Genomic DNA, 13176 nt, shown 5'->3' on the forward strand with positions numbered 1-13176 from the left:
ACCCATTATACTGTATGGAGTATTATGTTGGGTCCATTATACTGCATGTACATTATACAGCACTTTTTGTGGCCATTATGCTGTATGAAGAGCTGTGTTCAGATTATAGTTGGAGAATCATACTGTGATGGGGTCACCATTCTCTTTCGGGGGGATTGAGGGAGGGGGTATATAGTAGGGTCATCATACTGTGCGTGTGGAGGAATTCACTGTGGAGGTATCATACTGTGATTGGGGAGCACTTTTGTTTGCATCATACTTTATAATCTGTTTTATTTAAGGTGACATGACGTGGATCTGGCAGCGCCTCCAATTGCAATATGATGGGGGTTGACAATGTTTCAGACTATTACATGTGGACTGACAGACCACACTCACATATACCCCGCACACAAGTAGAAAGTAGAACATCGCCCGTCACATACACTCATCTGTTGCTTTTTACAAAATAATGCTTTTGTCCTATTGGCATCAACATGTTCGCTCTTCTGTGTGATCAGCTGTTATAACCTCCCACACTCACTCATCTGTGTCTCCAGCAGCAACACAACCTTATTATTCATCTCAGCCTTGTGTTAATGGCTAAAAATAATACAAAACCTATACAATTAATAAGACGTAACCTGCGGATAAAAAGACAGTGCGGCAGACTGACGCCTAGTGGCACTGCACAGTACAGCTCATATCCTCAACATCCTCCACATTGCATTACATCGCCATCAGCAGGACACAAGGAGTTCTGCAGCAACATTTTACACCCCTTTACCAGGTGATAAAAGGGAACCTGTCACCCTTTTTTCGAATTTGAGCTGCCGGCACCGACATCAGGGGCTTAATGACAGGCAGCAAAGAAGAGGACGTCACCGTTAGAAGATGGGAGGCGCCGGACCGCAACATCCATCGGACCAAGACCGGACCCGGACTGCCCCCCCAGTGAGTATAATATAACTCTTTTTTCTTATCTTTCAGGTTACATTGGGGGCTTATCTACAGCATTACAGAATGCTGTAGATAAGCCCCTTATGGCGGTGCCGGCAGCTCATAAAGGGGTGACAGATTCCCTTTATCACCTCTCTACAATCACTGGACAAGTTTCCAAACTGTGTTTATGCTGAAAGTGGTTCGGGCAAAATGGATCTAATAACAGGTTCCCTTATACTTGTATATAATAATGTGGTGCACAGAGACCAATAGTCGCCTGTCCTGTGTGGTCTATAGTGGAGGTGTCCCGTGCAGTGTAGTGTGGTGTAGTATATAGAGGAGGTGTCCTGTGTGCTGTAGTGTGTGTGTGTATATATAGGAGGTGTTGCGTGTGGTGGCGTGTATACAGGATGTGTCCCGTGTGGTGTAGTGTATATAGAGGGTGTGGTGTAGTATATAGAGGGTGTGTCCCATGTAGTATATAGAGGGTGTGTCCCATGTAGTGTAGCATATAGAGGGTGTGTCCCGTGTAGTGTAGTATATAGAGGGTGTGTCCCGTGTAGTGTAGTATATAGAGGGTGTGTCCCGTGCGGTGTAGTATATAGAGGAGGTGTCCCATGTGTTGTAGTATATAGAGGAGGTGTCCCGTGTGGTGTAGTATATAGAGGAGGTGTCCCGTGTGGTGTAGTATATAGAGGATGTGTCCCGTGTGGTGTATTGTATATAGAGGAGGTGTCTCGTGTGGTGTACTATATAGAGGAGGTGTCCCGTGTGGTGTAGTGTGTGTGTATATAGAGGAGGTGTCCCATGTGGTGTAGTACACCCTGCTGGGGTTGGACTATATACAATAGGAGTCATTGGGGCTAAAGTATATACATCACATAGGAGACGCTGGGACTGGAGCATAAACATCACATAAGAGTTACTTGGGCTGCAGCATATACATTATAGGAGACAGTGGGGCTGGAGCATATACATCAGATATATGCTGAAGCGCCAGCACCTCCTATGTCAGATAGGAAACGCTGGGACTGCAGCATATACATCACATAGGAGACACTGGGGCTAGAGCACATACTGTGCATCACATAAGAGACACTGGGCTTGGAGTATATACAAGAACAGACATTCAGATTTTGGGACTGGAGTATATTCATCACATAGGTGACACTGGGACTCTATCATATACATAAGATAGGAGACATTGGGGCTAAAGTATATACATCACATAGGAGACTCTGGGACTGGAGCATAAACATCACAAAAGAGTTGCTGGGGCTGCAGCATATACATCACAGGAAACAATGGGGCTGGAGTGTGGAGATACATAGGTCAGTGGGTGCTCTCGTCCATTGGCCTGGCTGTCTTTAGAAAGACTGCATGGACCTGTGCTTCTTCCCCGTAGTCAGAATAATACTCAGATAACACAGGGTGAGGGTAACACAGTGGTGTAATACTTTATTGGATCACCAACAGTCAGTATCACATAGTACAGTCCCAGCAAGAGCACACAATGGTGCAAATGACAGAGTCTCACACTTCCGCTTGCTTGCCAGGAATTAGAAAATCTGCGCTTTCAGAGCATCCAGGGCCATCTACCCCAACCAGTAGCACTCTGCTATTGGCAGTACCCACAGAGAGGGGGAAGCGGAAGCTTAGAAAGCTGACTGAGTACAGTGAGGTATGTGGTCAGGTGACATGATTGTCCCAACCTGGATTCTCCAAATGGCTTTGTGGGCAGTGGAGCAGATCTGCATTCCACCAGTTGGTGCCATGGTTCCCTTGGCTGCTGTCCTGTAGAGTCTCACTGGAAACACAGGCAGCTCCCCTATTTTATATTCCACGGCTCTTATTCAGGGCATTCTCCCACCAGATTGGAGGAAGGTGGGAGGAGGAAATCCCGCATTGTTACACTGGTCAATTAACCTGCATATTTTGTCCTCCAGGGTTTGTAGAATAATAAACTGCAGGGGCTGATACAATAGGTAATCAGCAGGCATTCAACAAATCAACATACAACAAGTCAACATACAGCAAGAGTCAAAGTTCAGGCTCATGTGAACACTGGCTCATGTCCCTTGACGTAGTGAACAATACCTCTGGCATAATTAAGAATAAAGGTGGTGCTGTCACATGGAGCATATACATCACAGGAGACACAGGTTGCCGCTGCTCAAGTCTTCATCTGTTGGACAAGAGCGCACGGCTCGTTAACTCTGCCCACAAACTACATCTAGATGCTAGCACTGGCCAGTGTTAGGATGTAATCCTTTGTAGGGAAGGTGGACTGACGGACGGACCTGTCTGTAGTAGGAAGGTAAAGGGTGTAGTGCATTGTAGGAGTGAGAGATGGAAAACAGCTCCAGATAGGGAGAAAGAAGCGTAGTGTTGGAGTTTGACCATTAGAGGGCAGTGAAGAGTTAGAATCATAGAATCGTAGAGTTGGAAGGGACCTCCTGGGCCATCTGGTCCAACCCCCTGCTCAAAGCAGGATTCGCTAAATCATCCCAGTTAGATGTCTGTCCAGCCTCTGTTTGAAGACTTCCATTGAAGGAGAACTCACCACTTCTCGTGGCAGCCTGTTCCACTCATTGATCACTCTAACTGTCAAAAAGTTTTTTCTAATATCTAATCTGTGTCTCCTCCCATTCAGCTTCATCCCATTGCTTCTAGTCTTTCCTTGTGCAAATGAGAATAAAGTTGATCCTTCTACAATGTGACAGCCCTTTAGATATTTGTAGACAGCTATTAAGTCTCCTCTCAGTCTTCTCTTTTGCAAACTAAACATTCCCAAATCCTGCAACCTTTCCTCATAAGACAGGGTTTGCAGACCGGTCACCATTCTGGTCGCTCTTTTCTGAACTTGCTCCAGTTTGTTGATGTCTTTTTTAAAATGTGGTGCCCAAAATTGGACACAATATTCCAGATGAGGTCTGACCAAAGAGGAGTAGAGGGAAATAATGACTTCACGTGATCTAGACTGTATGCTTCTGTTAATACATCCTAGAATTGCATTTGCCTTTTTTGCTGCTGCATCACACTGTTGACTCATATTCAGTCTGTGATCTATTAGTATACCCAAGTCTTTTTCACATGTGCTGTCACTTAGCCCTATTCCTCCCATTCTATATATGCTTTTTTCATTTTTATTGCCCAGATGTAGTACTTTGCATTTCTCCCTGTTAAAAACCATTCTGTTAGTTGCTGCCCACTTCTCCAGTTTATTTAAATCTTTTTGAATCCTCTCTCTCTCTTCTCTAGTATTAGCTATCCCTCCTAGCTTTGTGTCATCAGCAAATTTAATCAGTTTACCCTCAATTCCTTCATCTAAATCGTTGATAAAGATGTTGAACAATACAGGGCCCAGGACAGAGCCCTGTGGTACCCCACTTGAGACATTCTTCCAACTGGATGTGCAGCCATTTACGACCACTCTTTGGGTCCGATCACTAAGCCAGTTATGAATCCACCTAACAGTTGCCTTGTCCATTCCATACTTAGTCATTTTTTCAATAAGGATTGTATGAGAGACTTTGTCAAATGCTTTGCTGAAGTCAAGATATACTATATCTACAGCATTTCCTTGATCCACCCAATCAGTGATACCGTCATAGAAGGAAATTAAGTTAGTCTGACATGACTTATTAGTTACAAACCCATGCTGACTCTGTTTAATCACTTCATTCTTATCCAGGTATTGACATACATGTTGTTTAATAATTTGTTCAAAGATCTTTCCTAGTATAGAAGTCAGACTCACCGGCCTATAGTTGCCTGGGTCCACCTTCTTCCCCTTTTTGAAGATAGGAACAACATTTGCTCTTCTCCAGTCTTCTGGCACTTCTCCTGTTCTCCAAGAATTTTCAAAGATTATGGAGAGGGGTTCAAAAATTTCTTCTGCTATCTCCTTCAGTACTCTGGGGTGTAATTCATCTGGACCTGGAGACTTGAATTCATTTAGGTTAGCTAAGTGTTTCCTCACTATCTTTCTGTTTATAGATATCCTGGATTCTTCTATTCCCTTAATAGGACAGTGAATAACAGTTGGTGTTACATTTCCTTTCTGAGAGAAAACAGATGCAAAATAGGAATTTAAAAGTTCAGCCTTCTCAACATCCTGTCTTACCATTTCATCATTTTCATCCTGTAAAAATCCTATAGCATCTTTGACTTTTCTTTTACTTTTGACATATCCCCAAAATCCTTTATTATTGCTTTTGACATCTCTTGCAAGCCTCAATTCATTTTCAGCTTTAGATAATCTGATTTGTGCCCTGCAGGTTCTGCAGACAGCATTAAATTTTTCTTTAGATATGCTTCCCTCTTTCCATTTTATAAACATTTTTTAGGTTGTAGGTTAGAACTGAACAGCAGCCATTGGCTAAAGAAATCGTTGAGTCATGGCTGGCAAGGTTACCAGAACGAGAAGGTTATAAAAGGTTGAGAGAAGGCTCTGGAAGAGTCAGTCAGCGAGGGGAGCACAAGAAGCAGAAAGGTCTGTTGAGGAAAGAGAACAGAGAAGGAGCTCCATAGGGGACTGACAGCTGGAATAAGTCACAGGGGGTGGCCCGGGCAGGAGAGGCCGCAGACAGAGACAGCCTGGGGTACCACGAAAAATGGACGGACTCGGACTGGTGAAACACTGCGGTGGTAGGCCGAGGGCAGCCGCAGTGACAGAGCCGCGAGGGCGTCCATTTGTCAAGGGGGAAAAAAGTAAAGGTACGCGGGTCTGTGTACGGTGTCGAGCAGCTGCTGTGTGAGGCTGCGGAGATTGTTGCGCAGCTGCCGTCTGATCAATAAAGAAGACCTGTTGGACACGTTCCTGTCTCTGTCTCGAGTCTGTCTGCGGTCAGTAACGGACCACCCCTCCCCCGGTGGTTGCCTACCTACATTTGGCGTAGTCGGCAGGATCCCCGCCGCCAATCCTCCAACTTCAGCGGCAAGCCTGCATCAGAAGAACCAAAGGACCGCAAGCTGTACGGGTTGAAGATATTATTTCTCCCTGTGGATTACAAAAATCGGGACTGTGTTCAGGATTGCTGGCTGTCATCAGGCGGATCCAGAGCAGAAAAGTGCTTTGCCAAAATGGCTGTGGCATTTCAGCGCCAAAAAGAAGTTCAGGAGTGTGCAGCTACCTTGGACAATCTGGGACTATGTCGCACCCGCCCCTGGGGGGAGCGGCTTACATCAGGAGATAGCCGCCCTCCCATGCTGGACTCTGGAAGATGGATGGAGAGACCGATCAACGCCCCACCCAAGAACGGGAGTGGCCCAGGTGGAGAGACTGGGTGCGGCTGCTTGGCGCCATTGAGCTTCTGGAACTTGGACGAGATGCGGCGCTGCAGCTGCCGTGGCCTCGGACGCCTGGAATGGAAGTGGCGGCAGGAGATCGAGTCCCGTCGGGAGACCTGCCCCTGGGAGCCATTCTCTGTACCCCGGACTCTGCTGGAACAGCCGCTGAAGGAATCACAAGTTCTTCACGCGGAACCATCGGGCCTGGAGGCTAGCCCTGCCGGACGGCGGGGTGAAGATCAACGGCTGCTGAAGGAGCTGTGGGAAAGCCTGCTGGTAGCCGCAGTGCTGGGGAAGGTGAACGTTCCCCCGGCTCAGCTGGCGGCACCGCAGGCAGATCCCGCCCCCACGGCCCACGCACAAGACAGTCCCCAGGGCCCTGACACCGGCCCTAGGTCTCCCCGCCTGACCTCCCGCTCTCCAGAGACCCCGGCCCCGGATGACTTCACGGCTCCTGCCAACGACCCCGAGCCGTCCCGTCCGGCGGCGCCGGTGGGGAACCAACCTGTGGCCGCCCCTGCTGCGCACCATCTTCCGGCGGCGGCCTATCCATCAGGGTCTGCCACCACTTCGGGCCCGCCCCAGATCACCGCGGCCTACTTACCAGCATCTGCGGCCTCGACTGCGACCTGTCCGCAGCCTACCCACCGATGCCTGTGGCCGCCTCTGTCCCGCCCGCTACTCCGGTTGCGGCCTGCTCGCCAATGTCTGCGGCCGCCTCTGCCCCTCTCTCGATCCCATCCGCGGCCCGCCCACCGGACTCTGCGGCCTACACTGGACCCTCCGCCTGGGTTGCGGAGATCTTTGAGCAGAAGAAGGCCAAAGAGCGGAAGGTGTGGGCACTGCTACACGAGAAGGGGGAGGCCGCCATGTCTACTCCTCGGTCGTACGGGCGGCTGGTGTATATGAATACCGCCAAGGGCTATGGCTTCATTCAAGATCTTGCCACAAGTTACAAAATCTATTTGAATGTCACGTCCATCAAGAACGACCGGGCTCCGTGGGAGGGAGACCTGGTATCCTATTACAAAGAGTATTGTCCCCGTGGCTACTATGCGGTAGCAGTGATCACCTACCCTGAGGGGTATGAGCCCCCATAAAGAGACAAGGACTCCTGGGTCTTGAACATTAGGGAAACTCGAGATCCAGGGACACTATAAGCATCCCAGAAACTCCACGGCTGTGGAGTTCCCTGCTGATTGGCGGAACATCGGCCGTCAGGAGATGGCCCGGACTACCAGGATTGCTGTGCACCGTTGTGCAAGCTAAGGGACAGTTCTACGTCTACATTACTTAAATGTCTTCCTCCTGTTACGGCGGGGATGCATACTGAAGGGGGAGCACCAAGGTTTACAATGTTTATTATTATTATTATTATTATTATTATTATTATTATGCATTTATATAGCGCCATTTATTCCATGGCGCTTTACATGTGAAAAGGGGAAATATAGACAAGTATAGTAAACATATGTAACACAAGGGACACACAAGTACATAAGGAGAGGGGACCCTGCCCGCGAGGGCTCACAGTCTACAGGGATGGGTGAGGATACAGTAGGAGAGGGTAGAGTAGGTCGTGCGGTGGTTCAGTAGACCGAGGATCATTGCAGGCTGTAGGCTTGTCGGAACAGGTGGGTCTTCAGGTTCTTCTTGAAGGTTTCCGTTGATGGTGAGAGTCTGATGTGTTGCGGCAGGGAGTTTCAGAGTATGGGGGAAGCACGGGAGAAGTCTTGTATGCGGTTGTGGGAGGAAGAGATAAGGGGGGAGTAGAGAAGGAGATCTTGAGATGATCGAAGGTTGCGTGCGGGTAGGTATCTAGAGACCATGTCACAGATGTATGGAGGAGTCAGGTTGTGGATGGCTTTGTATGTCATGGTTAGGGTTTTGAATTGGAGCCTCTGGGCGATAGGAAGCCAGTGAAGGGCCTGGCATAGAGGGGAGGCTGGGGAATAGCGAGGAGACAGGTGGATCAGTCGGCAGCAGAGTGTAGGATGGACTGGAGCAGAGCCAGAGTGCTAGAGGGGAGGCCAGAGAGTAGGAGGTTGTGGTAGTCGAGGTGGGAGATGATAAGAGCATGCATTAGTGTTTTTGTGGTTTCATGGTTGAGGAATGAGCGGATCCGGGAAATATTTTTGAGTTTGAGGCGGCAGGAGGAGGCGAGGGCTTGGATACGTGGTTTGAAAGAGAGTGCAGTGTCGAGGATCACCCCAAGGCACCGAGCGTACGGGACTGGGGAAAGAGAGCAGCTGTTGACATTGATGGATAGGTCTGGTGGAGGGGTAGAGTGAGATGGGGGAAAGATGATGAATTCTGTTTTGTCCATGTTCAGTTTGAGAAAGCGAACAGAGAAGAAGGCTGAGATAGCAGACATACATTGTGGGATTTCAGTCAGTAAGGAGGCGAGGTCGGGTCCAGATAGGAAGACCTGCGTGTCATCGGAATAGAGGTGATACTGCAAACCATAGGATTCTATGAGCTGTCCCAAGCTGAAGGTATAGATGGAGAGTTATGTGTTGTTTATAAAAAAAAAAAAAAAATTAATAATATAGAAGCATTAAAACAGAGTGTAGTTGAAAAACTGCATTTAGTATATAAAGTCAAGTTTGGAATGTTATTTGTATGAAAAATGAAAATGTTCAACAGGTCCCAGGTACTAAGTGTGACGAGGATGCCGACCATGACTAAGTTATCTGAAAGGACGAAGAGACAGATGGGAGTAGAGCAGACAACGGTCCTTAAGTCAGACCCCGAGTACCAGACATACACCCCCCACAAAGGACAGGAGGACGCTGATGATGACCTGGTAGGGTAGGGCCTCGGTCATGGCGGTCCGAATGGAGGTAGGTACAAGATTGTCGAGGACAACAATAGATAAAGGAAGGGGAGTGTAGGGAAGGTGGACTGACGGACGGACCTGTCTGTAGTAGGAAGGTAAAGGGTGTAGTGCATTGTAGGTGTGAGAGATGGAAAACAGCTGGAGATAAAGAGAAAGAAGCGTAGTGTTGGAGTTTGACCATTAGAGGGCAGTGAAGAGTTGTAGGTTAGAACTGAACAGCAGCCATTGGCTAAAGAAACCGTTGAGTCATGGCTGGCGGGGTTACCAGAATGAGAAGGTTATAAAAGGTTGAGAGAAGGTTCTGGAAGAGTCAGTCAGCGAGGGGAGCACAAGAAGCAGAAAGGTCTGTTGAGGAAAGAGAACATAGAAGGAGCTCCATAGGGGACTGACAGCTGGAATAGGTCACGGGGGGGTAGCCCGGGCAGGAGAGGCCGCAGACGGAGACAGCCTGGGGTACCACGAAAATCGGACGGACTCGGACTGGTGAAACGCTGCGGTGGTAGGCCTAGGACAGCCGCAGTGACAGAGCCCCTGGTGGTTGCCTATACACCTTCATTGCAAGAAGGAATTCAAGGACCGGAAGCACAAGCAAAGGGCTGGATAAAAAGTTTGTGGGCCGGCGGTACGCCAACCTTGACATAGATGATCAGCGTTTCTTGGGTTTGGTAAGACAGTCAGATCCACTGTGATTTCACAGAATTATAACATGGTAGATCTAGAATAAATAGAACAGATCTGACGGCAGGAGTTTGCTGTTGGTTTCTATGTAACGGATGTAATATTTAATTTGCCAGTAATTAATATTCTACAGCCACAATCTGTTTTTACAGACGACCGTGTCCTGGGAAGGGAATAAGCTGGTGTGTGTGCAGAAGGGCGATGTGCCAAACCGTGGCTGGAAGCAGTGGCTGGAGGGGGATCTGTTGTATACGGTACGTTCACCACCTCTTCTCGCTCCTTTACTCACAGTTTTGGTCTTCAGTACTTGTTGATAGTTTTTTGTTGTTTTTTTTAATAGACTACAACTCCCAACATGCTCTAACAGATGAGACTGCTGGGTGGGCATCATTTTGCTAAAGGGCTTTCAAAAATGCCTTTCAAGGGTTAATTTTCCTTGTTTGCTTGTGTCTAAAAAGTGAACTTAAGGGTCGTCATAAAAAGTGGGTGACACCAGACTTCATGATCAGACTACACAGTTTATTTGTAGTCTGTCACCATGGCGACACATAAGTCAGCATGGGAGCTGTATACAGAAAATGGTAGATTATTTTAAATGAAGACTCTTTGCAGATTTGTCTATTATAAATAGGTTACAGCAGCAGAGTGTTTGGGTGTCGTTATCTTTTAACCCTTTAACCCCTTCTCTTTTGGCAGGAGCTGACTGCGGGGGATGTAGTCTGTATGCAAACCTTCCGCAGAGTATAACAAGGAAGACGGTGATTATTATGTCCATAGGATACGTCTTACTTGATTTTACCATATTGTTGTTCTATGGATATTATTATCTAGTTCAGGAGAAGGCGATGGAGGTCGGCGACCAGAGGACGATGAGTGATCAGTGATAGTCAGGATGACTCGATCTCAAGAAGTGAACTCCATGCCTTAATACTCTGCAGATCTAGAACACCGTCATGGATTGATACAAATCCCAATATGTAAAAAGTATAAGGGTTTTTTTTTTTCCTTTTTCATAAAGCCTAATCATTGTACTATAAAAAGTTTCCCAAAGTTCTAACAAACTTCAGAATTTCTTTTTCAACATTTTCGAGATCTCTGATTGCTTTCAGCAAAAATCAACCTTCCACATCATCATATCCATAGGCTGAAAACCATACCGGACCTAAAGCTTTTCTTATGTGAGTCTAGGAAATCATGTAAGCTTCAGACATTAAAACTTCACTGACACATTGTAACGAGCGCAGCGAGGATCTGTGCTGCTAATCTAGAGGATTGTCTAGGCTGGATACACAAGCTGACAGCCATAAGAAGGCTTGGTCTGCTCTCATCTCCTGGGTGCGGCTGAGAATGTTCCTTTCACTGACAGCAATCTTAGAACCTGAAATTGTAATAAAAAGTACCGTATATTAGAACGTTGTAAAACTCTTTATTATACATTCATTATCATGTAATTATGTAAGATCTGACATTTTTTTTTTGCACGAAAGAGGCGGCCATCATTCCTGTGTCACCTAATAAATGTTTTAAATAAAAGTTATGATTAAACTATTACGACTCCCATCATGTTTTAGAACTACAGGGAATCCTTCACTGGCTGGCACTACTACTCTGGGCTCATTTAGTCTTACAAAAGTTTTTTTTTCTTAAAGCTTTTAGTTGTTTATTGCATTTGTAATAAACTTTGCAGAAATCAAAAGTACAGGGGAATATAATAAATTTTGTAATGTATCTTATCAGGTAAATCTGCTTCTTTCCCCACTTATCAGCCACTTCTCTTTCTTCATGCATTCTATCCTTTTTCCCTGTGTCATTTCTCATTATTACACATCATTTATGGACATCTATGGTGATTTTTTTTTTGCCTGTGTGGATGGATGGACTGGGACGTGTCCAATACTTATTTCACTCGCTGTATATGCAGATGCTTTTTTCTATACAGGTGTTTGGGGCCCTTAGTCATGTGGGGCCCAATGCTACTTGGTCCTAAAGTTGAAGAGTTAAGGAATCTGCAGGAAAGGAAGAAGATAAGTGTCTGCGGAGTCTTATCTGATGTCTGAGTTATTTGAGGGGTCTTGTCTGGAGTCCGTTTTAGATATAAGGGGTCTGATCCGTGGTCAGTAAAATTAAGGGGATCTGTATGAAGTCTGGGTTTCGGCTTTCTGTTCTGGGTCAGCTTCTTGTTTAAGGGGGTCTGGTCTGAGCTCTGCATTTCATTGGTCTGCTCGGTGGTCAGTATTTTAGGAGATCGGGTTTTGATTTCTGTTCTAGTGAATGGGGTCTGTTCAGCAGGGCTGCCACTAGAACTTTGAGGGCCCTATACTGGAAAAATTTTTGGGCCCCCTTGGGGCACCACCCCAGCTCCACCTCAACTCCTCAAACTTTCCACAGTCCCACCACCCACTCTTGGAAAAACTCTTCTTCTGCACCACGTCCTCACCAATCACTCATTTATAGTTCCCATCGAACACCAGATCACATATAATCAGCAGCTTTTGTTTTGGTCAAAAGATTTTTTTAAGCCGCCACCATGACTAGGTAGACTCTTTTGGCAGCAACCTACTCTATTCTATCCTATTAATCATTTCTTATTTTTATTTTATTTTTCTTTAATCAGACCACGTATTACTACCACATGGTGTCCGAATAATACCATCTACAAAGACAAATACCTCCATACTGTGACCAGATCACATATTACTATCACATAGTGATCGTATAATACCACATACAGGGGACAAATACTGCCGCACCATGACCAAACCAAATATTACCACCACATAATGACCAAATACCACATACAAGGGACAAATACCGACATAGCATAAACAGATCACATATTACCATCAGAGTGACCAAATAATACCAAATACAAGGGAAAAACACCGCCACTCCATGACCAGATCACATATTACCACCACATAGTGACCAAATACTAAAGTATTGATCATTAATAAAAAGAAAAACACAATACTAAGTGCCATTATACACAGGAGCTCTGTATATACTGTCAGTAATACAGTGATCACCAGTGACATTATTCACAGGAGCTCTGTATAAAGTATACAGTGTATAGTGTCAGTGTACAGGTAACACAATGCCTCACCGGTGATGTCTCTAGTTGAGGTCCTTCATCTTTATTTTCTTTTCATCCAGAGCAGACCGCCCGCCATCACTTCTTCCAACTAAGACTCGTTTCTGCATAAAATAACACAGCACATTCCCCACTTTTTACATTTCTTCTACACTACACAGCTGAATACAGTTGTGCACCTAATTAATACATAATTAATTATTATGCAACCTACCATTCCAAATATAAATTATAATCCACCACTTCCCCCACCAACTATGAATAGCGACTTTCCCCTCCTATTAAATATATATAAATTAATCAGCCCCTGTACTTTTTCCCCCAATTTGATACCAGTCACTGCATCCTCTGCGGC

General features: G+C 46.1%; 1 protein-coding gene across 3 annotated transcripts in view; it reads left to right on the top strand.

The window, feature by feature from the left end:
• RBP5 (retinol binding protein 5) overlaps positions 1–11281 on the top strand; it is a 32671-nt gene extending 21390 nt beyond the window's left edge. For 2 of the 3 annotated variants that reach the window (XM_073552983.1, XM_073552985.1), the window contains exons 3-4: positions 9883–9984; positions 10427–11281. In XM_073552983.1, coding sequence (XP_073409084.1) covers positions 9883–9984; positions 10427–10477 — 153 coding nt within the window. In that variant the 3' untranslated portion in view covers positions 10478–11281. The remainder of the gene's footprint in view (positions 1–9882; positions 9985–10426) is intronic. The other variant, XM_073552984.1, reaches the window with a different exon arrangement.
• Positions 11282–13176: the final 1895 nt, after the last annotated feature.

Source organism: Dendrobates tinctorius, unplaced genomic scaffold, assembly GCF_039654945.1.
Source record: "Dendrobates tinctorius isolate UK_male_01 unplaced genomic scaffold, ASM3965494v1 ptg000196l, whole genome shotgun sequence".
Lineage (NCBI taxonomy): Eukaryota > Metazoa > Chordata > Amphibia > Anura > Dendrobatidae > Dendrobates > Dendrobates tinctorius.